At 50.4% G+C, this 26,636-nt stretch overlaps 12 protein-coding genes across 12 annotated transcripts; 8 read left to right on the top strand and 4 right to left on the bottom strand.

Annotated features, from left to right (window-relative positions):
• Nucleotides 1-1,103: 1,103 nt before the first annotated feature.
• Nucleotides 1,104-3,088, top strand: N7484_010617 (uncharacterized protein; the record flags this gene model as incomplete). The annotated part of the gene is made up of 6 exons (XM_057121004.1): nucleotides 1,104-1,221; nucleotides 1,262-1,303; nucleotides 1,327-1,810; nucleotides 1,884-2,244; nucleotides 2,310-2,529; nucleotides 2,595-3,088. The coding sequence occupies 6 exons, from the start codon at nucleotides 1,104-1,106 to the stop codon at nucleotides 3,086-3,088; spliced, it is 1,719 nt and encodes a 572-aa protein (XP_056966758.1).
• A 550-nt stretch (nucleotides 3,089-3,638) lies between these two features.
• On the top strand, nucleotides 3,639-4,655 carry N7484_010616 (ankyrin repeat domain-containing protein; the record flags this gene model as incomplete). Its single annotated transcript, XM_057121003.1, has 1 exon — nucleotides 3,639-4,655. One exon carries the CDS (start codon nucleotides 3,639-3,641, stop codon nucleotides 4,653-4,655), a length of 1,017 nt encoding a protein of 338 aa, XP_056966757.1.
• A 255-nt stretch (nucleotides 4,656-4,910) lies between these two features.
• On the bottom strand, nucleotides 4,911-6,272 carry ppmA (type 2C protein phosphatase PTC7; the record flags this gene model as incomplete). Its single annotated transcript, XM_057121002.1, has 1 exon — nucleotides 4,911-6,272. One exon carries the CDS (start codon nucleotides 6,270-6,272, stop codon nucleotides 4,911-4,913), a length of 1,362 nt encoding a protein of 453 aa, XP_056966756.1.
• Nucleotides 6,273-6,925: 653 nt separating this feature from the next.
• N7484_010614 (putative pre-mRNA splicing factor) lies at nucleotides 6,926-8,664 on the top strand (the record flags this gene model as incomplete). Its single annotated transcript, XM_057121001.1, has 3 exons — nucleotides 6,926-6,967; nucleotides 7,118-7,151; nucleotides 7,205-8,664. The coding sequence occupies 3 exons, from the start codon at nucleotides 6,926-6,928 to the stop codon at nucleotides 8,662-8,664; spliced, it is 1,536 nt and encodes a 511-aa protein (XP_056966755.1).
• A 241-nt stretch (nucleotides 8,665-8,905) lies between these two features.
• On the top strand, nucleotides 8,906-9,739 carry N7484_010613 (J-type chaperone JAC1; the record flags this gene model as incomplete). The annotated part of the gene is made up of 1 exon (XM_057121000.1): nucleotides 8,906-9,739. The coding sequence occupies one exon, from the start codon at nucleotides 8,906-8,908 to the stop codon at nucleotides 9,737-9,739; it is 834 nt and encodes a 277-aa protein (XP_056966754.1).
• A 137-nt stretch (nucleotides 9,740-9,876) lies between these two features.
• N7484_010612 (sulfotransferase family protein) lies at nucleotides 9,877-10,901 on the bottom strand (the record flags this gene model as incomplete). The annotated part of the gene is made up of 4 exons (XM_057120999.1): nucleotides 9,877-10,177; nucleotides 10,232-10,533; nucleotides 10,580-10,775; nucleotides 10,825-10,901. The coding sequence occupies 4 exons, from the start codon at nucleotides 10,899-10,901 to the stop codon at nucleotides 9,877-9,879; spliced, it is 876 nt and encodes a 291-aa protein (XP_056966753.1).
• A 1,792-nt stretch (nucleotides 10,902-12,693) lies between these two features.
• On the top strand, nucleotides 12,694-14,544 carry N7484_010611 (uncharacterized protein; the record flags this gene model as incomplete). Its single annotated transcript, XM_057120998.1, has 2 exons — nucleotides 12,694-12,716; nucleotides 12,777-14,544. The coding sequence occupies 2 exons, from the start codon at nucleotides 12,694-12,696 to the stop codon at nucleotides 14,542-14,544; spliced, it is 1,791 nt and encodes a 596-aa protein (XP_056966752.1).
• A 2,539-nt stretch (nucleotides 14,545-17,083) lies between these two features.
• N7484_010610 (tellurite-resistance/dicarboxylate transporter family protein) lies at nucleotides 17,084-18,289 on the top strand (the record flags this gene model as incomplete). Its single annotated transcript, XM_057120997.1, has 1 exon — nucleotides 17,084-18,289. The coding sequence occupies one exon, from the start codon at nucleotides 17,084-17,086 to the stop codon at nucleotides 18,287-18,289; it is 1,206 nt and encodes a 401-aa protein (XP_056966751.1).
• A 1,010-nt stretch (nucleotides 18,290-19,299) lies between these two features.
• N7484_010609 (RNA 3'-terminal phosphate cyclase-like protein) lies at nucleotides 19,300-20,511 on the bottom strand (the record flags this gene model as incomplete). Its single annotated transcript, XM_057120996.1, has 1 exon — nucleotides 19,300-20,511. The coding sequence occupies one exon, from the start codon at nucleotides 20,509-20,511 to the stop codon at nucleotides 19,300-19,302; it is 1,212 nt and encodes a 403-aa protein (XP_056966750.1).
• A 242-nt stretch (nucleotides 20,512-20,753) lies between these two features.
• On the top strand, nucleotides 20,754-21,467 carry N7484_010608 (3-hydroxyanthranilate 3,4-dioxygenase; the record flags this gene model as incomplete). The annotated part of the gene is made up of 2 exons (XM_057120995.1): nucleotides 20,754-20,785; nucleotides 20,921-21,467. The coding sequence occupies 2 exons, from the start codon at nucleotides 20,754-20,756 to the stop codon at nucleotides 21,465-21,467; spliced, it is 579 nt and encodes a 192-aa protein (XP_056966749.1).
• Nucleotides 21,468-22,142: 675 nt separating this feature from the next.
• Nucleotides 22,143-24,122, bottom strand: N7484_010607 (CAP-Gly domain containing linker protein BIK1; the record flags this gene model as incomplete). The annotated part of the gene is made up of 1 exon (XM_057120994.1): nucleotides 22,143-24,122. The coding sequence occupies one exon, from the start codon at nucleotides 24,120-24,122 to the stop codon at nucleotides 22,143-22,145; it is 1,980 nt and encodes a 659-aa protein (XP_056966748.1).
• Nucleotides 24,123-24,617: 495 nt separating this feature from the next.
• Nucleotides 24,618-26,060, top strand: N7484_010606 (putative serine/threonine protein kinase ENV7; the record flags this gene model as incomplete). Its single annotated transcript, XM_057120993.1, has 3 exons — nucleotides 24,618-24,737; nucleotides 24,835-25,453; nucleotides 25,510-26,060. 3 exons carry the CDS (start codon nucleotides 24,618-24,620, stop codon nucleotides 26,058-26,060), a joined length of 1,290 nt encoding a protein of 429 aa, XP_056966747.1.
• Between the last annotated feature and the right edge of the window lie 576 nt (nucleotides 26,061-26,636).

The raw sequence follows: 26,636 nt of genomic DNA, 5'->3' as shown, positions 1-26,636 counted from the left end.
CATGGGCACTATTCTCTATTATTTTCCTAATTATCACCAAGTGACTTTGCTTTTTCAACCCAGAATGTCCTGTGAATGGTTTGGTTTAGTATGACTTCGGTGAATATAATGACTCATGACCCAGCAAGAATCGTTTCTTTGATCCTTGAATGTATTTGTTCCATCATTGTGGCGAACTCTATTTCAGCCCGAAGCTTAACCATACCTCATTGTCGAATATCCAGTACATTAGTTTGATATGAAGTCTCGGTAAGAGTTAATGGGTAAACCGGACATACCATCGTCTTTAATACTAAGAGAGGGTGCACATCTCTCATTCAACGGGAACTGACTCGGTGCATTGAGACCAGAGTTCTTCTCCCAAGCCAATCGAACTTTGCAAAGGTGCCTCAGCATCAATGAAACCAACTATTCTTTCCTTTGGCGACGTCTCTACAGTTAATTTCCCAGGCAAAAGGACCTCACACGACTCCGGTGATCGACCCACTCACTCAGGCTTTATATTATATATCGTTCAGAAATGACGTGACAGTGGTATAATAACTGATGTTAAGGTCTAATATATATAATCTATATAGCTAACAATTTGTCTAGGGATATGGTGGGCAAGTTGCGAGGTCCAGACTATATCTATGCAAGCAGAAGCAATCGACGCCCTTGCGTGCCGATGTTCAGCATTGGATTTATTATTACACCTCCTTATTGAAGACTTATCATCGAAAAGTATCACGCGACCACGCTCACAAATAGATGTCAAATGGAGGTTGTGATTTCCCTGAGTGCAAGGGCTCTCGTTGCACAGTCGACGTGAACTTCTGGACCACATAAAACCAACTTAGTTATGCCTGAAATCCATCAACAACTTTCATAACCACCCTGATCATCCCACAGACCTGGGTCGATTCGGTGTGTTGTGGTGAAGCTGGGAGTTGTGGCGTCATTGGCGGATTTCTCCCGTTCGACCCCAACGCGTCTCTCTTCCCGCGCTCCCTGCGCGATTGTTCCTTCTCCACATCTCCCACCTCCTCTCTTCGAGCCATTCCCTCCCCACCCCATCATCTCTAACCCTTGGATTCTTGATCAGCCACTTGCTTCCTGCGATTATGGACGAAGAGAATCCCGTTACTCAGCCCGAAGCTGAGCAGCCTGAGCGCTCTCCCGCCGACAAGCCCACCGACAAGGAGTCGGAGAATGCCACTACCTCGGATCCCAAGCCCACTGGTAAGTTTGAATCGCGCTCCTGTGCTCCAATTATCTACAGAGCTCCTGCGAGGAACTGTTGCTGGTCGGAGTGATTTGGGGGGTTTCTGTGTTTGTGCGACCAAGGTCCGCTGATCCGTTCTTATCCCTCAGAGAATGCGAATGCCTCCGACGAGAAGGCGCCTGAAGGCCAAACCGACAAGGCCGATACCTCTGACGATGCGCCCAAGCCCCAGGAGGAGGCCGAGGCAGCGGCCGATGCGGAGTCTGCTCCAAAGACCAACGGAACTCCCGCGTCTACCAAGAAATCTTCCACGGACCGGCGCCGCTCCAGCGGTGTTGGCGAGAAGAAGCTGAACCGCAAGAAGTCCCAGAGCCGTATCACTCACCTCGATGCGAAGCCCGGCGACTACTACCTGGCGCGCCTTCGCAGCTATGCGCCATGGCCCGCCATTGTTTGTGACGAGGAGATGCTCCCCCAATCTCTCCTGGACAGCCGCCCCATCACTGCTAAGCAGGCAGATGGAACCTACCGCGCCGACTATGCTGATGGTGGCCGACGTGCCCATGAGCGCTCTTTCCCCGTCATGTTCTTCGAGACCAATGAATTGTAAGCTATCGCGTCGGGCCTACCGGGCTCACTCTTCTACGCTGCAAGAATGATTGCTGACTACGATTGATAGTGCCTGGATTCCAAACACTAACTTGAAGCCCCTCGACCCGGCCGAATGCAAAGAAATCTCTGAGAAGAACAAGGCTAAGACGTTGATTGGCGCCTACAAGGTTGCTGCGGAGGGCCACGACCTGAAGCACTTCAAGGACCTCCTCTCGGATCACCAGGCTGCCGTGCAGCAGGAAATCGAGGAGGAGGAGCGCGAGGAGGAAGAGAAAGCCAAGGCCAAGGCTGAGAAGGCCGCTAAGAAGAACAAGCGCAAGAGCAAGGGCGCTGAAACTGATGTGGAGATGGAAGACGCAGACGAGGCGAAGCCATCGAAGGCCACCAAGAAGCGCAAGAAGGATGAGGCTGATGCTGAGGAAGACAAGGTGCGTTTCTCCAGGATGCGCTTGCGATGGGTGATATGTGGTTAGCTAATGCCTAAAGTTTACAGCCGGCCAAGACCCCTAAGACTGCAACCAAGCTCAAGTTGAGCACCCCGAAGGCCCCCAAGACTCCCGCTGAGGAGAAGAAGAAGGCCCCCGCTCCCAAAACCAAGAAGGCCGCCCCGAAGAAGGGCAAGGCAGCTGCCAGCGACGAGGAGCCCGCTGAGGCCAAGGAGCCAGAGAAGCAGATTGATCCCGAGGAGCTCAAGAAGAAGAAGGAGAAGGAGGGTATGTCTTGCCCCTTTGCTGATACTCTCAACTGCGTATCACTCCATACTGATTTTACTTTCTAGTCCTGTTCCTGCGCCACAAGCTTCAAAAGGGATTTATTTCTCGCGATAGCCCGCCCCAGGAGAACGAGATGGACGCCATGGCCACTTACTTCGATAAACTGGAGAAGCATGCCGACCTGGAAGTTGCAATCATTCGCTCGACTAAGATCAACAAGGTTCTCAAGATGATTGTCAAGCTCAACACTATTCCCCGCGACGAAGAGTTTAACTTCCGCTCACGTGCCATGAGCCTTCTGTCCAGCTGGAAGAACGTGCTGGATAGTGATCTCCCGGCTTCGACAGACAAAGAGGATAAAGAGGACAAGCCCGCTTCGAATGGCGCCTCCAAAGATGACGAGGCTCTTGAGACCCCCGCCGAAGAGGAGAAGGAAGAGAAAGCCGAAGATACCCCCATGCCAGATGCTGAGTCCGACAAGCCGGAGGCTCAGCCGGAAGCCTCCAAGGAGGAGACCGAGGAGAAATCCGAAGAGAAGCCCGAGGAGAAAACGGAATAAACGTGCTCCCGATCATTGTGTTAATTTCATTATTTTGTCATTTCTCCATGGACAGGTTTGGGTGCTTCTGTTTTTACGGTTTCTTTACTGTGTTTTCCCCTGATAATCCACCCGTTCGCCATGTAGCATTCAGATGTGGGGGTTTATTCTAGGACTGTTTTTCTTTATTTCTTATCAGTCAAGGAACCTAAAATGTGCTTATTTGACTTTATCTTTTCCTACTTTCTTTGTACATGCAGATTCGGTCATACGCATGGGAGTTATAGCTCACTTTGCTTGGGACTTGGGATCTGATCTTTTGATTTGCGTCAAGATTTTTGAGATGTTTTTAGTGGAATGGAAGGTGCTGCTAAGTATTGAGTTGTTTAGTTCTCAAGTAGCCGTTGTTACTGTCAAGCTTAATGTTTCAAAACGCATCAACCTTGTAGTCACAAGTTGATCTGCTCCGGGGCCCAGTGACATAAGCACTAGCACCTGTATCCTAATTAACTAATAAATATAGTACACTACATCCTTTATAACCCAATACACATCACATCTATACTCAAGCATGACATCACAACAACAGCAATCTCAGATGGCGCTACAAGCTCGCCAGCGAAACTTCCAGTTTCTAGCAGCGAGGAGGCAGCAGCAGGCTCAATCCCAAACAACGGGACAGCCAATGGGTCGATCAATGGCCACGGCTTATGACTACCTTCCAATTGTAGAGCCAAGCGATCTGGGCTGGATAGGCGGAAAGCCAGCATACATCATCTCCTTCGAATCCGCCTGTCGCACTGGATCAGTATCTACCATTCAATCCGTCACCACCTCCCAAGAACTCACTCCAATTACGCTCCACAATGGTCTGGTAGCTACTCTGCGCGCCGGCCATGTAGGAGCTACAAGATGTCTCCTCCAACTTGGCACACTGATTACACCTAGAACGGCCGAGAACATTCTCTTCGCCCCAATGGATCGACAAGTTCCCCTCTTCGATCTCCTAGCGCACCATGGCTGGGATCCCAATACGCCAGATCGAAATGGCGCTCCCTTACTCCCTCGAGTAGTGAAAAACATTCACCTGCTTAAATGGTTCCTAGACCACGGAGCAAACCCCAATCTAGGTTCGCAGGAGCATCCCACCTTCTGCAAAGCCGTCGAAGCCGCTGCGGAGACTGGAACCGTGGAAGCAGTGCGAATGTTACTCGATGCCGGTGCCCATATGGACAATGGGGGCCCGTTGTACTATGCAGCGGGTGTGTGTCCACCAGGAGAGAATCCGTACATGGGGACTGTCAGTCCCAGTACTGATTTCGATGAAGATCGGATTGCAGTGATGGAGCTCCTTGTGGAGCGGGGAGCGAATGTAAATCAGAAGCTTGAAACCAGACATATGGTTCCGGGTTATCCTCTTGTGATTGCGGTTATGGCTGGAGCTGTGGGACGGGTAAAATGGCTTTTGGAGCATGGGGCGGATGTGAGACTAAAAGGGGCGTTTGGTAGTGCTGTTGACTATGCGAACGGTATGGGCAGTGATGAGATGAAGAGGGTTATAGGGGATGCAGTAGAAAGGCTAGGATAAAGTTCATGGTTGTCAATTCTATATCCGAGAGCCATTTGCGGGTCAAGTCTAACGATTATAAGTTAAGTTAAAGACCCCAATACCAACAAAGAAGAAGAAGAAAAACAGTATGTACGTAGCACATATAGCCACCTAATATATCAACCCCAAGGCGCCCCGGAATGCAGAAAGATGGAAGTATGTACTGATAAACCGCAGAAGTATTATAACCTATCGTTGAAGCACCCATGAAGGAACAACAGGGAAGATAGGATTTCACGCAGAACCCTTACCGACGATGCTCTCATCAATAGCGATAAGAACAAGGACACAGATATCATCGACCTTGCCGCCACGGTAATAGTCGCCAGGGTAATAGCGTTGAGCCTCCTTGGCGAAAGGACCATCGCGCCGGAAGTCGACGCTGGCAACCTTAGCCTCATTAGCGATGGAGGCTGCCAGAAGTGACTGAAGTGTGAGAGTGGATTCCGGGCGAGGTGACGGTTCCTTCTCCTCCTGAGAGCCATGTTGAGATTTCGACGGTTTTGGAGGACGGAATGCAGAGGCAAGACCACCCGGTACTGTAAGCTCACGAAGATGATCCGAGACCGTGACCCCATAATCCGCCGTGGCCGTCCAAGCCCCCGTCAGAATCATACGGCTCGATACAAGCTTGAGGATATCCTGGTTGTTGAGGTTGTCGAAGACGCCGTCAGTAGCGAGAATCAGCACATCACCATGCTGTACTTGGACATTGGTGACAGAGGCATCGCGGGGGAAATCTTCAAGATAGGCCCCGCCGAATATTGACGCCTGCGCACGCATTTTCGGTGGAATAAGGCTGAGTTGGTAGGGTGTGTTGAAGCCGTGTGTTTGGGGTACCGAATAATGGTGTACGGCAGCGAGACGAAGCAAGACCGAACCTGAATCACCCAGATTTGCCAGTTCGACACGGCCATCGGGGAGTGCAACACCTACGGAGGCAGTACTACCTCCCGCTTTGATGGCTGGGTCAGCGACCACTTGGTCATATCCCGATTGCAGAAGTTGCTTAGGTCGCAACTTATCAGCAGTCTGGTCCCAAGACAGTGCTGTGTCGGCCATATAACCACAGATCCCATGGGAGAAATCCGCAGGGTCTACCCGCGACTCAGTCCAGCCACCGACACCATCAGCGACAGCAAAGGCTACGGCCTCCGCCCCATCCGCGGATTGACTTTGTCGGCTGCCGATGCGGCTCACAAAGAAAGCATCCTCCCCGCTATCCGGACGGCTTCGTCGCCGGGTGGTCGGGTTCTTATCTGTAGACACTCCTATCGCATCAGACAGGCTGGGATCGAAATTATAGGCATTTTTGAGAGGGTGGAAGCGGCGTCCTTTGCCGGTCGACGATACGGCAATCCGGTAGGAGATTCGGGGCGGAGGACCGGAACGGCGGTTAGGAGTCGAATGGAAAGGTTTTCGAGATTCTCGGTTCAATGCATGATATGAGAGGGCCGACCAGGTAGGTCGCGTTCGCAAAGAAAAGAAGGAGGGAGTGTTGGACTGGGCGGAGATTGAGCTAAGCCCGTCACGCACAAGGGTTTGGAGGCTGCAGGTGGAACTGCAGACTCGACACGAAAGACTTGGCGAGACCATCACAGGAAATCAGCCGCCCACGGATTCAACTTTGGAATCACAGGCACATTTAACAGAGGCGCAAAGGAGAATGGGGATTATTAAAAATCATGGCGGATAAGACCGAACCCGCTTTGATCTTATCGTGACCGCCTAAAGATCAGATATCGTATACTGGATTTCGGTACTTATGTCAGGACTGGATTTCATGCCATGCTTGTGTCTTCAATTGACGTCTTATACACCTCATCGACTTCAGCCATTCTACGTTCCCTTGAGATCTGGATATCCATGGTGCCCAGGTGGCCTTTCATACTCAGCTTGTATTCCACCGCTCTTCTGTAGCAGTGAACGGACATATATTTAGATTTGAATGCTATATAAAGGCGAAAATATTATATCGATCAGACAAATGACTGAAGACAAGTTTTAAGGAGTTCAGTATTTCCAATAGAGACTGCAGCTCAATGGACATAGAATCCAATCAGTATGGGATTCATAGTAGGAATGTCCATAGTTAAGTGTTTGGCGGAGACGAGTGCGCGGATAAATCTCTATCGGCTTATCAGTTCTGCCACCCGCAACTTCACCTCTCGCTCTCCAATTGACGCCCTGCATTCTCGCGTCTCTCCTCTTTACTCTGTCCGAGAAGCAAAAGCTTCTGTGTCGCCAAGATGATACACCCATCTCGGCAAGCCTACGTGGAGGAGGCAGAGGTAAGCAAGCTTCCCCGTTGCTATTCAAGCTGTTCAAGCTCCTGTGCCCTCCACGAGTTTTGCCCGAACCTCAGGATTTGGAGAATTCACCATGGCGCATCTGTTCCGGCCTGCTTTGGAAATTAAGCTGACCTGTAATGACACCTCTAGGACACGGATATGGGAATCGATCTCGCCAACATTCGTGAGTGATGATCCGCAATTCTCTTCCATGACATCTGCTAACCGCGCACATAGCCACCGATCAAGACTATGATATCCCCGCTACTGGCGCGGGCATTCCCGCCGAGAGGGCCTCCGCTATATACTCCCAATTTGAGCGCAAACGAAGAGCAGCCGCGATGGCTGTACCGACGGACGACACTCGCGTACGCGCACGCTTACGAGAGCTCGGTGAACCTATTACACTTTTCGGCGAAGGACCTGCGGACCGGAGAGACCGATTACGTGAACTGTTAACCGATTTGTCGGAACAACAAGGTGGAATGGGTGACATTGAAATGGAAGAACCCGAGGAGGAGGGAGAACAACAAGAAGAATTCTATACCGAGGGCACAAACGAGCTCCTGGAGGCCCGCAAGAATATCGCCCGGTTTTCTTTGCCAAGAGCAAAGGCCCGTGTAGCGCGGCTCAAGGACGAATCGAACATTCCACTCCGAACGCACGTGAAGTATCGCAAAGAGGTCAAAGAAGAATTGAAAAAGTTTGACCTGTACGGGTCTCAGATCGCGGGTGACCGACCTATCAGTATCTGTCGCTTTGCGCCAGATGGCCAGACTGTTGCGGCCGGAAACTGGAGCGGAGGAATCAAGCTGCTCACAGTCCCCAACCTGGAGGAAAAGGCAAATCTCAAGGGACATACTGACCGAGTTGGTGGACTGTCGTGGTTCCCCGGTGCTACTTTACCCGAATCCAATGTTTCACCGTCTTCAGTGAACTTGGTCTCCGGCGGAGGCGAAGGAGACATTAACTTGTGGTCACTCGACCAAGAGAAACCCTTGGCAACATTGTCGGGTCATTCTGGCCGTGTCTGCCGAACAGAATTCCATCCATCAGGGCGATATGCAGCGTCGGCATCCTTCGATACGACCTGGCGCTTATGGGATGTGGAGACTACAACAGAGCTTCTTTTGCAAGAAGGTCATTCCCGAGAAGTCTACACTGTGGCATTTAACAGCGATGGATCTCTACTCGCCAGCGGTGGATTGGATAGTATTGGTCGCATTTGGGATGTTCGACTAGGACAGACAGTCATGATTCTTGAAGGTCACATCCGGGAGATCTACGGCTTGGACTGGGGTGTGGATGGATATCGCGTGTTGTCAGGGGCTGCAGATGGATGGGTCAAATGCTGGGATCTGCGACAAGTACGCAGTACGGGTGGAATTGGTGCACACAAGAGTGTTGTATCGGATCTCCGATGGTATAAGGGAACCGAGCCCACGGATCATTTGAATGGCCAAATGGAGGTCGACGGAGCTTCATCAAAAGAGATCCAACCTAAGAAGGCTGGCACATTCTTTGTGTCCAGTGGATTCGATAAGAATGTGAATGTCTTCAGCGCCGATGACTGGTCACTGGTCAAGACATTGAGTGGACATGCTGGCAACGTTCTCAGCACAGATATCAGCAATGACGCTAAATGGATTGCCAGCTGTGGTCATGACCGCACAGTGAAGCTCTGGGGTACTGAATGAGGTGGACCTGGTTCTGGAAGATGAGCTTTGTTGGCACCCACCATGTGATATATCCAGCTTCTATCTGCATATGGTATATCTGCGATGTACTATGCTGCTCTAATTCCAAAATTATGACAAACTAAAATCCAATGTATAGTTAATATCACGTGTGGAATGCGGGGATGACGTAAGGCCTATTTTCCCGCCATCTTCTCCGAACTTTTTGACTCGCGACTGGCGTCCTAACATAAAATTCAAAATGGCGATGCGGTCGACAAGTCTGGCCAGGCATATATGCCGTCCAGCAACAGCTCAGTCTATCACAAACTCGACACGGACGGGCTTGAACAGCAGGAGCCTCCGCGACACCTGCACAGTTCGCCAGCCCGCTCAAACTCGCGCATCTATTCAAACACAGTCCGCGTTGACCGGATCACTTGTATTGACCCGCCGCTATGCATCCACCAAGTCTTCTACACAACAATACGGGACCGGTGAAACAGGCGTCACGGGCGCACCCGATATCACCAATTACTACACCATCTTCCCTCGCACACTTTCCGCTGGCCCACCACCGGCCTCATCCTTCGATATTCCCGTAGGCGATCTTCGCCGTGAGTTCCTTCAATTACAGAACGCAGTCCACCCCGACAAATACCCATCCGGCGAAGTCAAGCAACACGCCGAAGCGATATCGGCCCGCATCAACGAAGCCTACCGCACTCTTGTAGACCCACTTCAACGGGCACAATATCTTCTACGCGAGTGGCATGGTATCGACGTTCTGGCCGAGGACGGAGCGTCGAAGCACGCACTCGATCCCGAGACATTGATGGAGGTTATGGAGGTGCAAGAGACGATTGAAGAAGTGGGCGCGTCACCGGAGGCTGAGGCGGAGATTGATGCGTTGAAGAAGGAGAATGATCAGCGTATTGAGGCCTGCGTCAAGTCGCTGGGTGATGCCATTGACCGGAACGAGATTGAAACTGCGAGAAAGGAGTGCGTTCGGTTGCGATTCTGGTACAGCGTGGGTGAGGGACTGCGGGAGTGGGAGCCTGGCACGACAGAGATTCGGCTTGTGCATGGCAACTGATCTTCGACATATTGTATCATACCCCGTTGGCTGTCCTGGACATATGTATCTATAGACTTGAGATATCAATTCCATTCTGATAATCCTATATTATTGAACTGAGTACATTAATCGTAGGATCCTAAAGGTCCTTCTATTTAGAAGTATCTGTTCATGGATGCAAGAACAGTCGGTCCATACTTCATGGATGCCCAACCCAGAACCCCCAGCGTCATCAAAGCCGTGACCCCACATCGCAGCGCAGCAGCTTTCACCAGAGGCTCCATAAACCCCTGCACCAGAGCTTGAAACTTCGCCGGATCATTGCGACCAGGATATGGTTCCTTGGGAATAGGCAGCTCAAGGAAAGGACAAATAGCCTCCCAGTCAAGGTTGTCTTCCTCGATATTGATCAGACACAGGCGATCAGCAGGAATCGTCGCCTTTGCCCGTTTGATGCTGTCAAAGGACACATGAGTACGAAGCGCTTTCACCGCACCAGGCTTGACTTACTAATCGCTATAGTATCTGCACAACAGCTTTTCATTATCGTCGTCCCCGATCTTCGTCCCAGCGGCAAGCGCATTATAGACCAAACGATTCATATTGAGAAAGTGGTATAATGTCGAGTCAAAGTACTTGAGAACGACGAACGGAAAGGTAGTTGCCATGTTCGCAACTTGTCCAGCAGAATTGTTGACCGATTTCGCCCATTTCTCAGGACTTCGCTCCGTCAAAATGAACTTCACTTCTGGGTCTTGAGCGTAGGCCTCGAGCACGTCCATTCCCACGTAACTAGGTATCTCAATGAGACACTTCAACTGGTTAGGCAGCACCAGCATTGAGATCAAGCTCACTCACGTCATAGTCTGCCAGCCATTTTTCACAATCAGCTCGATCGTATCGTTTGATTCCCGAGAGTTGGTTGTAGTAAGCGGTGATGGCTTCTTTGAAGATCTTGATATGAGCTAGACCACCGGCGTTGATACACTCATACAAATGATATGTTTTGAAGCCTAGAATCTGCATTGCCCAGTACAGGCCAAGAGTTCCGGATCTGTACTGATTGAGTGACATTCTACGAAGAGGTAGGGCTTGTATCGTACCGACTTGGACTAGCGACGACGACCTTCACTTTGCGCCTCTCCGTGGGCATTGGCAGTCGATCTATTTCTCGAGACATGTTGAAGGTTATACGGATGAATAGATGAGAGATTCGCTGTCATTTGAAACTAGGGAGACTGTCTATTTATCTGCGATGAATCCTCGTATGTGGCAAATATGTCAACCTTCAGACCAGAGGCTTGACCATACAGTTCAGCCCCAATTCCCTGAAATAAGCACTAGAAACTTTGTTCCATCGGCTAACCACCCAATGAAGGTCAATCAAATGAGAAACTTCCGATATGCAGCTGAGCGCAAAGGTATCGTCTTGTCCAGAAAGAGGGGCTCTGCGCCAATTATAGTCAGTCCAGTTGGGAGCTGCAGCGGAATGAGGTAACTATTTGCGCGCCGTTGACTTGGCAGGGTCCGTGTAACTGAGCAGAGATGTCCGTGTCATTCAGCCTTGCGCCATGCAGTTATTCAGTATGTATTCAGGCTGTGTGCCGCAGCGTCAATCTCAATTGAGAAAACCATGATGCAGGACGAGTAGAGAACATCCAACATGGCGAGAATCAAGGAAATCACTCAGTCTTTTGGGTAGAGATATTGTAGAGAGATGGGCGTAGTCGGTAGCGCAACTGGTGATCATCTGGTCTTACTCATTCTCGGTGCCACGTGTTCAGCTGAGCATCGACCGCGGTCTCGTGGAGATCGGCATCAAAGAGAGACGAGCGATGTCATCTAATTTGCCGTTATATCGCCTCTCATGAGAGATGAGAATTGAGCTTGAAACCAGCTCTATTAATAGAAACGGTGTTAGTACGTCATCTGTGGTTGCTGATCAAATGGGATTTAGTCAATCCAGTCGCATATCACCGGTTGAGTATTGTCGACAAGATAAAGTATTCCATAAAGCACAGTTTGACATAAAGATGTGTTGCTTGAATCCTACATGAGGTACGCAGATGCGATGCAAGGTGCATTTTAGCTCATGTCAAGCTTACCCCGTTGGATCTAAGTTGATTGACCATCCGCCTCCGCAATGACGAATACCACATGACTGAGTTGAACGATGCGTTATCTCACAACGATTTTTTCGTTTTGATAGGATGGAAAAGAGACCAGAAATCCATCAAAAGTACGAAATCTCTGCCAATGGAAATCGGCGGAGTTACAATTCATATCATGGCATCTCTCAGAAACCCGACCACCCACTTACCAGCCCCCCAGACCGCCACAACAAAACTAGCAGACAAGCAAGGCGAATTAAAAGAAAGTGAAGCTACGAGCAAGCAGACCAAAGCCCGATGGACAAATCAACATTGCAGACCCGCAGTTGGGTTCCTCTGAAGGCTGGGATTGGGCACGAACGTCCAACGTCGCTCATCCTAATGCATCCACTCTGGACAAATCACTGCCTCCAATTCATGAGAGCCTGTCCTAACACAGAAGAAAAATGCAGCATGGCTGCAGTATGCATTGAGAAAGATGCAGGCATGGGGATTCACAAACCTCCATGTAGTTTTCCTGCATGGATGAGGAGCATACTACGCCGAGTTCAGTAGTTTTCCGAGCTCCATTGTCGCTTTCAAGGCAACAGGTACCTAATCCACTCTTAGCTTCATAATCAAAGTCGGTCTGCTGGCATGTTGGCGTCGACAATTTTGGACCTTGGGACCCCCCACACCCATCAGGGTCGTCCACGTAGCAGACTAAGGGAATTGCACTGGGTCTCTTGGGGCGCGTGAGCTGCCCTGTGATTTGGCCTAAGGCTTGGAATGCATATTTAACTCAGTAGTGATTCCCAAGCTTGTAGACCCTGCACCAGAGCTCTTTTTCTTTTAGAGCCAATCATAAAGCATCAGCTCCTCATGGACTTCCCGGACGACCAAAGGTGAGTCATTGCATGACCCTAAGATGGAAGGACTTGGCTGAGCGCGATCAACAAATATAGCACCAGCGAGTCTTCCGTCTGGACCTTCTTCCTTGGCCCGGCACGCGTCAAGCAGACGATCCATTCTGATCTAGCTCGTCATGTATCGCCAGAACTGGATAAATTCGTGAAGGAAAAGTCTGTCGTGAAGGATTCAAAGCTCGGATCCGGTTCCGTGGTAACATTGGAGGAATTCGATGCTGAAACCTTTGCTGCCTTCTGGGCATATACATACCGAGGCGACTACAAAGTGCCCAAGCCCCCGGTCCCTCGAGAGGAAAAGACGAGACGAGAGAGTATCCTCAGTCCGACAGGGACATGGCGAGGCATATATCGCTCGGAGTCAATGTCCTCCGGTGTGCCGCCACCCGCTCCATCACCACCAGGATCTGTCTCATCTGCAAGTCGGTCAGTAAGGCGACAGGTTGAACCTCAGCCCCAGCTTCAATCCCAACCCCAACCCCAGCTCCAGCCTGAGCCTATATCCGAGCCTGTGTCCGAGCCTGTACCCGAACCCCAACCCGAGCCTCAGCCCGAAGCCAAGTCAATTACCGAAGAAGAGCCATTGGCGGAAGATGCATCTGCAACGCCAGAGGATGGCTCATATGTGGCAGTCGAGCCGGTAGAAGCTGAGACTCAGCCTCAGGTTGAGCCCGAAGTTGAGCCCGAGATTGAGCCCGAAGCAGCACCAGCAGCCGAGATCGACCTTTGGGATTCCCCGAAAGATGCTAAAAGTAAAAAGGCCAAGAAGGGGAAGAAGGGGAAGAAGAAGAATCAATCCGAGTTCACTGAGGAGGCACCTGTCAACTTCACGCCGCCATCGACGCCGCCTCCTGAACTCCCAGCAGATGTGAATGAAGCACCATTGGATGTGCCCGAGCAGCCCACCGAAGCAAACCCGGTTGACTGCTATGGAGAGTCCACAGCAGCAGCAGAGCCGGAGCCAGCGTATGACGCTCCTTCCCCTGCCCCTGCCGAGCCCGAGTCCGAGCCCAAGCCGGAGCCCGAGCAGGAGCCAATAGTCGAAACAGAACAACCGGCAGAAGAGTGGGAACAAGCAGAACAGTATGCTCCCGAGGAAAGCACCCCCCAAGACCAATGGGAGGGTGCTGTGGAAGACCAACCTCAAGCCCCTAGCAAGCCATCCATCGACATGTCCTTTGCCAAACAATCCCTAGCCGACTCATCAACCCGCACACCAGGCCTCAGTCTCTGGGATGAATTTGCCGCCCTCCAATACAACGACGAGCAACGAACCGCAACCCAAACCCCCACCATATCCGGAACCGAAGTCCCCTACCTAACCTTCCACGCCAAGGTATACGTCTTCGCCACTCGATTCCTCATCCCCTCCTTAGCGCAGCTCTGTCTCCGCAAGCTCCACCGCGACCTCCTCAGTCTAGCCCTCGAAGATGCAGATGCCATGACTCCCATCCCTGATTCCCAAGCACTTGGCGACTTGGCCACGCTCCAAGCGCCAATGGTCCTCGATCTGCTCCGGTACGCATACAACCACACGGATCGGTTAGAGCCGATATCCGAAACGGTAGCGACGCAGATTCGGGAGAATGAGCTGCGGCGCTTGGTCGTTCATTATGCGGCCTGTAAGTTGAAGGCATTGGCTAGGTACCATTCGCCTGGTGATAGTGAGGCTGCTACACCGGCTGTTCGTCAGATGGATGCTAAGGTTGAACGAGGCGAGAATGCACCACCAAGGAATCTTCGGGTGTTGCTGGATACGACGCCGGAGCTGGCCTCTGATGTTGTTTATCGGATGATGTCAATTTGAATGTGTGATTGGAGGGGGTTTCTTCTAGACTGAATTTTGAAGGTGCAGATGATCAACGTTGAGCAATCTTGATTGGGAAATTACTATAGAAGCCCACAATTCCAATTAATCATTTGAAAATTTCGCAACTTTCGCAAGAAAAGTATTCTGTAGTGGAATTTACAATACAGTTGTAATTTGGGGTACAGTCGCGATTGCCCCGCCATTCCAGCCGAACTCAATTTCTAGATCTTGCAATTCAGATCAAAACACCAGAGGACCATACGTTTTGTCAGTACAGAGTGTTGAAATACTAATTGCCGCCTGCATAATGATCTAAGAGATTATAACTATGAACGTGTCTCTCCGACTGAATGATTCACTTATCCGCCACTTTCACCAAAGCCTGATACCACTCGCATGATCCACCCTTTGCCGCATGAGGATAAAGGTACCCCGATCCAATGCGAGGTCTTCGACTACAACTTATCTGAAACAGGCGGTGGGGAGCATTTTTAGGAGGGGCTTTCCTAAGTGTAGGAGAATGATTAAGTCTCAGTCAATCACACTAAACGGCTGTACTCTCCATGTTACAAAGAACCTTCATGCCACACTGCTATACCTCCGAAACCGCCATCTTGAAAGGAAACTACGGGTCGATGCAATAAGCATTGACCAGAACAGGACACATGAGAAAAATGGGCAAATCCTCTCATGCGGTCAATTTCTGCACAAGCTGAACGCGCCCTTGTGTGGCTTGGAGAAGCAATGGAAAATAGTGACAAAGCCCGTGAGATCATCCGCTATCTTGCTCCAAAAAAGGTACAAATACCCGGGAAAACAGTAAATATGCGTGAAGTTGCTTGAACGAGCTTGGTTTCGGCATGTCTGGGTAATTCAACATCAAATGTTCGATTGTAAGCTATCACCAACGAACTGTAACAGGTCCTTCGAGACATTGGTGTCTATCATTTGTAGCCCTTTTTAGATGAGCTGGCATATCTTTCGTTAAGGTCTCAGAAAACTAAACCTTTAGCAAGATTGGCCCAGTTGAGACACCAGAGAGATAGCTTCTCAGTTTCCGAAGGAATGATCAAAACAGCAGCAAAAAATACGGGATTATATGGACCTCAAATCATGAGCTTCTCTTACAACACCGAGAAGGTAGCTCGAGATGATGTAGACTTGGCTGTTTTTCTTTTTGTTTCTTCATTGACACTTTCCTTTGAAAGACCCGCATCATGTTTCACGTCGGCAATGAAGAGGCGCATTTGTTTCGCAATTACGACTGGGAGTTTATTCAATGCAATGGGTACGAGAATTCAACCCGCCAAGTGATAAGAAACTGCCTGGAATTGGAATTTGTTTCCAAAAGCAATTGCATAATCATAATGTTCCGAATAATGCTCCGCTGTAGATTGGAGAGCTCAAACGATCTACATGCAACAACTCTAGGCATTCTTGGCGCAATGAGGCCGCCAATTGTACAGTAAGTCCAGTCATCAGCATGAAGACCAGTAGTAATCCGTACTGCGCCCACGTAGAGAAAGTCTTGGCAAACTACTGGAATCAATAGTGCTAGTTGGCGGAGGCTGTGACGATAAGGAAGATGCTCAGGGGGCAACCTAGGTCTGGATCAGTCACGGGATCCACTTTGTTACAACGTACCCCCGCTCGAGCCTCCTCTCCCACTAGGTTGGCTTTGCCATTGGATTTTTGGCGTTCGTCTACTCTTCACTGCCACAACAAAGCTTGGCAGCGGACCGTCTAACGATGCACCGTCGATCATCGTCATCTTGGCCCTTGGCACTTGGCTCTTGGCCATGCTGCAAGACGGAGCATACCAAGACCGCCCAGTCTATCGGACAGATTCGGGTTCTCAAAAATCGGCCCGATGATTTCATATTCATCATCTAGGTAACCTCAGAAACTTGGCATGAGAGGTTATACAGTGCAACGGCCGATGTTCAATTGGTCGTGGCGGTTCAGGGGCTCAGAATAGAATTACGAAGCAAACCTTATGATCAGAGTTTTTGACTGCTTTTTCCTAGGCATCGCAATTTCTTTATACAATAGCTGTAACCCTAATGCCCAGCCCGCGGTGGATCGTTTATCCCCCCCTTACCCCCTACTAATACTCCGCAGGCATAAATGTTTATGATGAAATATGCCAAGATCAGAGACCGTCGATCTATTCTCGACTTCTTGGTTTGTTACGGCCTTGATGGGCCCAGATAAGGACGTTGACGCTGGTAGGTCAATCTTCAAGAGGGGACCCCTGTGCTATACATGTTAGGCTGTGCAATGTTCTTGGTGTTTTCTTGGCCTGTTACTTCAAGATGCGAGCTTTGGGCATGGAATGATACTCATCTTCCCCCCCCGTTGTTTGCCCCCGGACTCCAGAGGCTTTGATTTAAATCACCGACTTCCCCGCGCTTTCTATAGATCTATATCAACTTCAATTTCATATACAGCGAGCATTGGCCCTTGGATTTCATCTGTTATATCATACATCTTATCTTAACACAACTATACGCCTTGTTTCAATTTCTCTTCCACTATGTCCCACTCCGGCTTCTTAGGGGCAGAGTCCTATGAACTTCCTCCTCATTCCTCCCACTCCGACACCCCTATCCTCAATGCCGAAAAGTCTGACAAGCAAATTCAATTATCATACCGTCAACGACTCCGTCATTTCACATGGGCCTGGTACACATTAACCATGAGCACGGGTGGTCTGGCTCTGTTGATAGCAAGCCAACCCAACCGTTTCAAAGGCCTAGATGAGATCGGCCTGGCCGTCTACATTATCAACTTGCTCATGTTCGCTTTCGTCTGCTCATTCATGGCAGCACGATTCATCATCCACGGCGGACTAGTTCAATCCATCACACACGACCGCGAAGGACTATTCTTCCCAACCTTCTGGCTCTCTATCGCTACAATGATTTGTGGTCTAGAGAAGTATTTTGGCGATGATCCCGCCCAAGCCTTCTCGACTACCCTCGAAGTCCTGTTCTGGATGTACTGCGTCTGCACCTTTGCCGTGGCCGTCTTCCAATATTCCTACCTCTTCTCCTCGGTCACATACCGTCTGCAAACTATGATGCCCTCGTGGATCCTACCGGCCTTCCCAATCATGCTCAGCGGTACCATTGCATCCGTTATCGCAGAGCGACAGCCCGCCCGCTCCTCCATTCCCGTGGTCACAGCAGGCATGACGTTCCAAGGTCTTGGATTTTGCATCAGCTTCATGATGTACTCCCACTATATTGGACGACTGATGGAGTCTGGTCTCCCGAATCGCGAGCACCGACCGGGTATGTTTATCTGTGTCGGCCCACCGGCCTTCACTGCGCTGGCACTCATCGGCATGGCCCGTGGCCTCCCGGAGACTTTTAGCGTGATGGGCAGTGAGGATACTGCTGCAGATGGCCGGATGATCGAAATTCTGGCCTTGGCTGCTGGTGCTTTCTTATGGGCTCTCAGCCTCTGGTTCTTTTGCATTGCATTAATTGCGGTACTTCGGTCCCCACCCACTGCATTCCATCTTAGTTGGTGGGCTATGGTGTTCCCAAACACGGGGTTTACTATTGCTACCATTACCTTGGGTACCTCGTTTGAAAGTGCAGCCATCAAGGGCGTTGGGTCAGCGTTATCGATCTGTGTTATTTCTATGTGGTTGTTCGTTTTTGTCAACCATGTACTAGCGGTGATTCGACAGGATATCATGTATCCTGGGAAGGACGAAGATGTTTCGGAATAGTTTCAGCGACTTACATATATGGTTTTGGTTTTTTTTTGCATGTCTGGCGTTTGTTGGTGCATCTATGGGATTTTGGATCATTTTTTGCGAAGAACATACTAGATATACTTGATTACACTGATAGACGCAAGATTGCAATTTGTCCTTTCTACCCAAGTCCACTCAGTCGCCAAATCACATTTGTGACAAATCTGCGCATAAAATATCCTGCTTTTCTCAACTTTCCTCCCTACTTTCTCTATTCTTCTTTGATGTTGATTTCTCCTATTTAAATCTTCCCAAGGGTTCTCTTCCTCACCATCAACGAACCCCTTGTCTCTGTTATAATTATATTCAGACCTATGCTGTTGACATCTGATTCCAGATACGCTCTTGAAGAACACTCGCATCGTAATACCCTCTCCTTCACGCCTTCGGGGGATCACCGGAACAAGGTCCTCAAGTCCCAGACCATTACTTTGGGCTGGAAACAGGCCAGATTGAATCTGATATGGATTAGTTCAGCACTTCATGTCAAAAACCATTTTCTACTCGTAGCTTTGAACTATTTGGATCTTTGTGCTTAATGTCGCGGAAAGTATTGGTAGGAATCTTCTTTTTTTCTGGTACGTTCTGGTACAGTATATACACAAACTCCAATCCAACAGGAGCGCCAATATGCGATGCAAACAAAATAGGAGGTTGACTTTTGGAGAATAATAAGAGACATCGGGTATCATGATATTCCGGTTCAAAAAGAGCATAGACAATGGGACAGCACGACGGTGGCAGATCACCCTTTCTGGGGCTTTCCCAGCTTGTTGTTCAAAAGCCGGATCATCATCTATGCGGGCACCGAACGGCGCGTTCCAAGCCATGTCGGGGCCATGTGATATGAAATGACCCCGAAATCATCAAGTGTGAGCAGTCATCTGCAGATGTGTCCTTCCGGCAGGGACTGGCGAGAGAGTCTATGGTGCGTCGGGTGCAACCAGACTAGCAAACGGGGAATGGGGAAAATCGCTCATCATCTAAGCAACCTTTCTGCCGACATTGCCGATACCACGACCAACCACGCTGATAATCACATCCCCAGAGTCATTCTCATCCGAAGCATCACGGATACCCCAGCCAGGAGCACCGAACTTGGTCAAGTCCCGCGCGAGCTGGATCAGGTTGGGATCAGCGATCACCTCCCGGCCCACCTGCAAACGACCCACGTCCTCTGAGCCCATGGTCATGAGGGTCAACATGGTCGGTGCCGCGGCCGGGGCAACGCAACCACCCTTGGAAATGGTCTCTAGCAGCTGGTATGCGCACTGCTTACCGATATCCTCTGGAGGCTGACCACCGGAAGGTGGCGAGGCTACATCCGCCGAGTAGAGACAGCCGGTAGAAGACTCTGCCACCAGCGACAAACCGAATCCAAGACCAATCTTCTTCTTTGCGTTAGGGTTGCTCCTGTCCGGAGCAGGGATTAGAGGCGCAGATGAAACGTCGGAGAAGATGTAGGTATCGGGACTAAGAGGGTTGAGGATTCCACGGGCAGTTTCAATCATGCGAGCGTTATTGGAGCCTGACACGCCGACGGAGTATACAACACCGCGGATGCGCTTAATGCGACCTGGGTTCATCAGGTGCAGGGTCTTCGGGAGACGGATCTGATGACCGAACACGAATTGCACCTCACCACCGCCACCGCGACCATTGGGGCCGGGGTTCGAGCGTTTTAAGATGCGAAGTTCCACGTTGTTGAACATGCCGAACTGATTGTAGAGCGGGAGGATGGCTGTGCGGACGCTGTCGACAGACATATCGCCGGTAGGGGTGGAAGAAGTGATGACACCGGGGCCAGTGAAAAGAACCTTCATGGGCGCTTTGGAGAAGGGAGCCAACAGGCAGAGAGGAATCAGGTAGTAGCTGAGACCGCGGTTGCAGTTCGAAGGCAACTCATGTCTGATCATGCCTCCACTGGCACCGCTACCCGGCGCAGTACCGGTAATCAGACCGGGCTTGTACACAATAATCGTACCGGTGTACGAGATTTCCATTTGGGAGCCATTGGTGACAGCCTCCAGGAGGCGCAGGAAAGAAATCTCATGGGGAGCGAGACCGGGGTTGGTTGGCGAGTTGGAACGGATTTGTGAGATATGAACCGTGCGGCCGGTGAGTGTGGAAAGAACGAGGCGGTAGATGAGATTATGGTGTGAAGTAAACTTCAATGGAGGTTGTTGGGTCGCCATGATGTGCTGTCGTAACCTAAGCGTCGAGACCCATTGAAGCTTCAAACGAAAAAAGAAAAATTTGGCGGAGGCCACGTTAATCCGGCCCGGCGCATCGGCTTATGTCCGAGTTGTTATCACCGATCAGATAATGATCTAATGAACATCAGACCCTGACACGCGACTCCTTTTGGTCAGCTTCATACTTTCTTATATCGCACGGTTTCCATCGTCAATTCATTCCCGTCGACATAATTATCACGATGTTACCCCCAGCTCTCAACATCCCCAAATGGTAAGAGCCCATTTCTTTCAGCTCCCCTCACAATCCCGATGAATCATAGCGGGGTGCTACGAATCTCTACAAGAATTCAAGCTACACTCCCACCTCGCAACCAGGTGTACAGCGCAACTAACATTCTACCAACAGGCTCGAAGAAAACTCTCATCTTCTACAACCACCAGTTAACAATTACTGTGTTTACCACCCCTCAACCCCGGCAACAGCCGGCTACACCGTGATGATCGTTGGCGGACCCAACGCGCGAACAGACTACCACATCAACAAAACCCCCGAATTCTTCTACCAATACCGAGGATCCATGCTCCTAAAGACAGTCGACCCGTCGACCAACCCACCCACGTTCCAGGATATCCCGATTCACGAGGGATCGATCTTCCTGCTACCGGCGAACACACCGCACAGTCCGGTCCGATTTAAGGATACGGTCGGTGTAGTGATGGAGCAGCCACGACCAGATGGAGCAGAAGATATTATGCGGTGGTATTGTCGGAAGTGTAGTGGGGTTGTGTGGGAGAAGAAATTTGTATGCACGGATCTAGGGACGCAGGTCAAGGCTGTGGTGGAAGAATTTGGGGCAGATGAGGAAAAGAGACGGTGCAAGGGTTGTGGAGAGATGGCGGCGGTGAGATATCAGGAAGGAGAGGTGGTACAGCCTCCTACGAACCCTGAATAAGGGACGAGCCTTGAATAAGGGGGATTGAATCCCTGTCTACGTGGAGTAAGGAGTGGTTCGGGTATCCAGTATAGAAGTCAAGTAAAACTGTATTATGAGTGATGAATACAATGTTCCTAAGTCTGTGAATATAATTGTATTTGGGTGTCTTATACTCTAGGCCAGGTGCATATGCAAGAAGCGCCCTTGCTCGAAAAATACGAGAAAAACAAAGTGGTTGTGGTATGATGGATTAGATTTTATATTAGCCTCCAGCTCAAGTCTAGAGTATGACTGCAAAGACCCGAACGCTGAGCCTACATCAACAAGTTTGATAGCCATGGACACCAGGGTGAGTAATGACGATGTGAAAAAGAATGGGGAAACGAAGGAAACTCCAACAAAGGGTCAGACAAAAGAGGTAGGTATATCAACAAGTACCACAACAGTGGCCAAGATGTTCAACGATAGGAATAATACACAGCCTGAAATGAAAGAAAAAGGCATTCACAGACCTCAACCACGGCAGACCGGATATCGTGTGATGCAAAGCAGAAAAGAATGTAAAAGGGCTAGTTATAGAAGGGGGTAAACATGTACTAGAAGAAAAAGTCAAGATGCAACCGAGAACCACCGAATTGTCGGTGCCCATAAAACCTCCAACACAACAACTCATACTTTTGCATCACCAGGACATTATTCATCAAAAGGACAGTCAATGCTCTCATGTCCATCACGCTCACAGAGAGCACACCACTTGGACTCGTCAATGACTCCGGAGGACTTGCCAGCGACGGGCGCCATGGAATTGCCTAGACCACCAATACCCTTCAGTCCCTCAAGGACGACATCTCGACCCGTCTTGGGAGATGGAGTCTTATCGTGGATTTCACTGTCATCGGTTTGGTTCAAATCGTGGTGGTCATCGGGCTTTCCAGCGTGGTCGTTCGGGACCTCGGCCTTAGCCTTGGCATTGTTGCCCGCCCCAAACATGCTAGTACAGTTCAAAATGTCATGGCCACCCGTTTCGCAGATCTCACACCACAACGTATCGTCATCAGAAGAGCGTTCCGACTCGGGCATAGGCTCGAGCCGTTGCGACGAATTGGACATGCCGCGGTTATGCTGGCGAGGCTCTGATGGGGCATCATGCCAGTCGGTAGGGACAACAGTACGATCAGAGAGACGGTGATCATGATTGATGTTGTTCACGGCAATGTTACCCTGGGAGCCAGATGGCTTGTGCTGCTTGGGCGGAGAGAGGGTCACAGTGGAGCTGCGGTTGCGACCTCCCTCGTGGGAACTCACCTGGAGCTCCTGCAGTTGGCGTTCTAGCTCTTCGATGCGGGTGTCTTTACGTTCAGTGTTGCCCTCGGTTTCTTGGAGCCGTTGCTCCAGCTGGGCAATGCGCTCATTTTGTTCATTCTGAGCATCTGCGCCATCCTTGTGATTGCCATTGGGATTTCCACGGCTCAAGGAGTGAATGATAGCCTTCAGACCTCGAATCTCGTCATCTTTTTGCTCAATTTCATTTGAGTGCCGAGGCCCATCGGCCGCGGCATGCGCATCCTTCAGCGCTGCCGCCGAATGATCGCGCTCCTTCTTCAACTCCAACTTGGTCCTCTCGACCTCGCCACGGAGGAACTCGACTTCAGCTCTTGCTTCAGCCTCACCTCGTCTGGCGTCTTCCAGGCCCTCTTCCAGCTCTGAGACGAGCTCTTCCAGCTGCTTCAGTTGCTGAGCCACAATCTCCACATCTTCCCCGCGATCTTGGAGCTCCTTGTTCTGTTGCAGCAGTTCATCCAGACGCTGCTCGTAGACACGCTCAGTCTCGGAGGCGGCTATCTCCAATGTGTCAAGGGTGCTACGGAAATCAGCTCGGTGGCCATCGAACTCAGCGGTCAATTGGTTAATCCGATCATTCCTTTCCCGAAGCTGAGCACGGATCGACATAGCGTCCGAGCCCTCCAGTTCCTCCATGGTCCTTTGGAAATCGCCGAGGATCTTTGTCTGCTCATCCAATTGCTTGTCCCGATCCGATAGTTGTTTTTCCAAACTTTTAACCTGATCCTTCAAATCTTGAGTCTCTGCCGAGGATGGACGCTGAAAGTCGGATGGTCTACCATATGACGAGGCATCGTCGTCGACACTAACTCTGGATGGTGGCCGATCCGAGAGCCGTGACGGAGCCTTGGTAGGGCTCCGTTGGTATCCATTGGAGGCTGATGTTCTCGAGACGGCGGATGGAGTGCGTAGGCCGCCCAAGCTCAGCTTCGGGGGAGGAACGCGTGGTGACTCGGGTCGAGGGAGTGAGGGACGACGAATCCGAGGACGAGGCGTAGAGAGACTCGGGCCAACTGACTTGCTGAAGTTGACAGGCGGGGCACGCCCCGGAGTTGTAGGCACGGCGAAGTTGTTTGACGTGGCTCGTCGAGTGACGTACTTGCTGTTGTTCATGGGCACAAAGATCCCTGAGCCAGGAACTGAGGTCGCAAAGTATTTTCGTCCTTCCACATCTCCACTGTTCTTCCCGCGAGCCGCATGCTCATTGCTCAACTCGATGCCCGCAAATCGACCCGGCTTGCCCGCCACGGACCCCAGGTATTTCACTGTACCAAACATGCCCCCAGGCACGTTGACGACGTCACCGATTTGGACATCGTCGTGGATCGCCATGGTAAAACGCGACTTGTAAAGAGTTGTCGAAAGTTGTTGTTATGTCGAGGGGTAGGTAGAGAAGAAGTTGTTTGTTTTGTCAGGAGAAACCACAGGTTTAAAGCCCAATCTTGATCATACTTGAGACCCAACCAAATATATGCAAGTCCCGGTGAGTAGGGGACAAAAAGAAACTCGTATATGTACAGAAAGAAACCGAATCATATACATAGAGTTATGAGAAAGGGGGAGGAGGGAGGGTCAACAAATAAAACCATGGATGCGCCTGTGCTCCACTCGGCGTAATCCAATCCATTCCCCGATCTCTCAACCTCTTCCTTCTATCACTCCCTTACCTCCACAAGCTGCACCTTCTCCTTTTTGGTTGCCTTGATTTGTATTTTTCAACATTCGGTAGATCCCGGAAACATACTCGTGATCATCTCTATCTCCAGTTATCCTGCAATCCCCGCGCGCTACCGGTCCCGATCTCCCGAAGCGGAGGTACTAGCAGTCATGGCGCAGTACTTCTTCGACCTCCTCTACAACTTCACAGATTGCATGTGCTGTTTCCCCAGCTCGCCGCAATTGAAGATCAATAACCGAAGCTTCAAGCTCCTGCGACTCTTGGGTGAGGTATGATAAACAGCCAAGGCACCTTCGCAAAGCCCCCCGGTGACGCGAAGAAGTGAACGTGGCCCGAAAGCTAACTGATCCACCTCCAACCAAACAGGGCGGTTTCTCCTATGTATATCTCGTCCAAGATAAAGCTACCTCCGAATTATTCGCTCTTAAGAAAATCCGCTGTCCCTTTGGCCAAGAATCCGTGTCGCAAGCCCTGAAGGAAGTCGAAGCATACAACCTGTTCACCTCGGACAACAACATCATCCACGCCATCGATCACTCCGTATCCACAGAATCTGGCTCCAAATTCCGATCGGATGGCGGTGATGCGGGTTCCAAGACTGTCTACATTCTACTACCATACTACCAACGCGGTAACCTCCAGGATGCCATCAACGCCAATCTAGTCAACCATACCCGCTTCCCGGAGAAGCGGTTAATGGTGTTGATGCTTGGAGTTGCCAATGCGATGCGATCGATGCACCAGTACCGTGTCCAGAGTGGTGCGACATCTACGCGCAAGGCAAAGGCTGTTCGAAGCGAAGGCGAGGAGGCGGATGCAGACAGGACCATGAAGATGAAGCCACAAAGGCGAGCGAGCCATCGCGTGCAGCAAGAAGAGCAAGATGAGGAGAACGAGCCGTTGATGGATGACGAGGTGACGCGCAGTCAGGAAGGTGTCCAGGATGGCGCTCTGCGTCCGTATGCGCATCGCGATATTAAGCCCGGTGGGTCTCGTTTTATGCGGTTACAAGTGATTTCCACCCTGCTAATCTTTCTATAGGTAACATCATGATTGATGACGATGGCCAGTCACCTATTTTGATGGATCTTGGTTCTTTGGCACCCAGCCCGATTGCTATCACATCCCGATCTCTGGCCTTGGCGGTGCAAGACACGGCTGCCGAACATAGCACCATGCCATATCGCGCCCCCGAGCTATTTGACGTCAAGACCGGGTCGATCATTGACACCAAGGTCGATATCTGGTCTCTAGGCTGCACTCTGTATGCATGCCTTGTCGGAAAGAGTCCTTTCGAAGCTCGCAGTGAGGAAACCGGTGGTAGTCTGAGCATGTGTGTTCTCGGTGGCGACTGGCGCTTCCCCGACGAGAAGTCCAATGCCACCAAGGGCAAAGGAAAGGCCGGGGGTGACGGTGACGACTCATCCAAAAGTAGCGGAAACAGCACGATTAGTGCTCCTGTAAAGGACATTGTTCGCAGGTGTCTTGAAGTGGAAGCCTCGGAACGTCCTGACATTGACGAATTGATTGAACTCATCAAGAATGTCATCAATGAATTGCCGGATGATGACGGTGCAGGTGCATCCCATTAAATCGGATGCTTGGATTTCTGTCTTCTTCCGTTCAATTCCCCCATTCTCAGTACTCGGCAGGCTCCGCTGGACATCTTGTGCGCGATCTGTATCTTCTTTTGGCGATTTGTACAGTATAGCTGGGCTTTGGGTGTATCTCTGGCATAGAGTTAATTTGGTGAAACATGTGTTTAGGTTTGCATATTCCATAGGTAGTAAATATGCATTCATATCAATTCTAGCTTGACATTGGCATAATTCTATAGCTCAATCTGTAGGCACCTAGATCAATGGAAGACCTCGGAATTCCCCCTAAACAACCGGGATACGACAAATGGCGGCTGATCTATGGCGGTTCTCCCCTTTTACGTAAATTGGGGGTTGAGTGCTTATAGGCTGATTTAATACGAGCTACTGGCGGACTATTTCCCGCTAGAGCGGGGGAAATGGCTATAGTCTGGATTATGGATTTCATAAATTGGATACCAATGTACACTGAGGAGAGCTTCTAGCAGTGGCACTATCTCTATTTACTGCTTTTAAAACTAAGCTATTGACAGACTATATGGTAGCACGCTAAGCTTGGAAGTAATATAA

Source organism: Penicillium longicatenatum (genome assembly GCF_028827895.1).
Source record: "Penicillium longicatenatum strain IBT 33135 chromosome Unknown contig_7_segment0_segment0, whole genome shotgun sequence".
In the NCBI taxonomy this organism is placed as follows: Eukaryota; Fungi; Ascomycota; class Eurotiomycetes; order Eurotiales; family Aspergillaceae; genus Penicillium; species Penicillium longicatenatum.
Note: the sequence above shows the minus strand (reverse complement) of the source record. Positions and strands in the feature narration are given on the sequence as shown.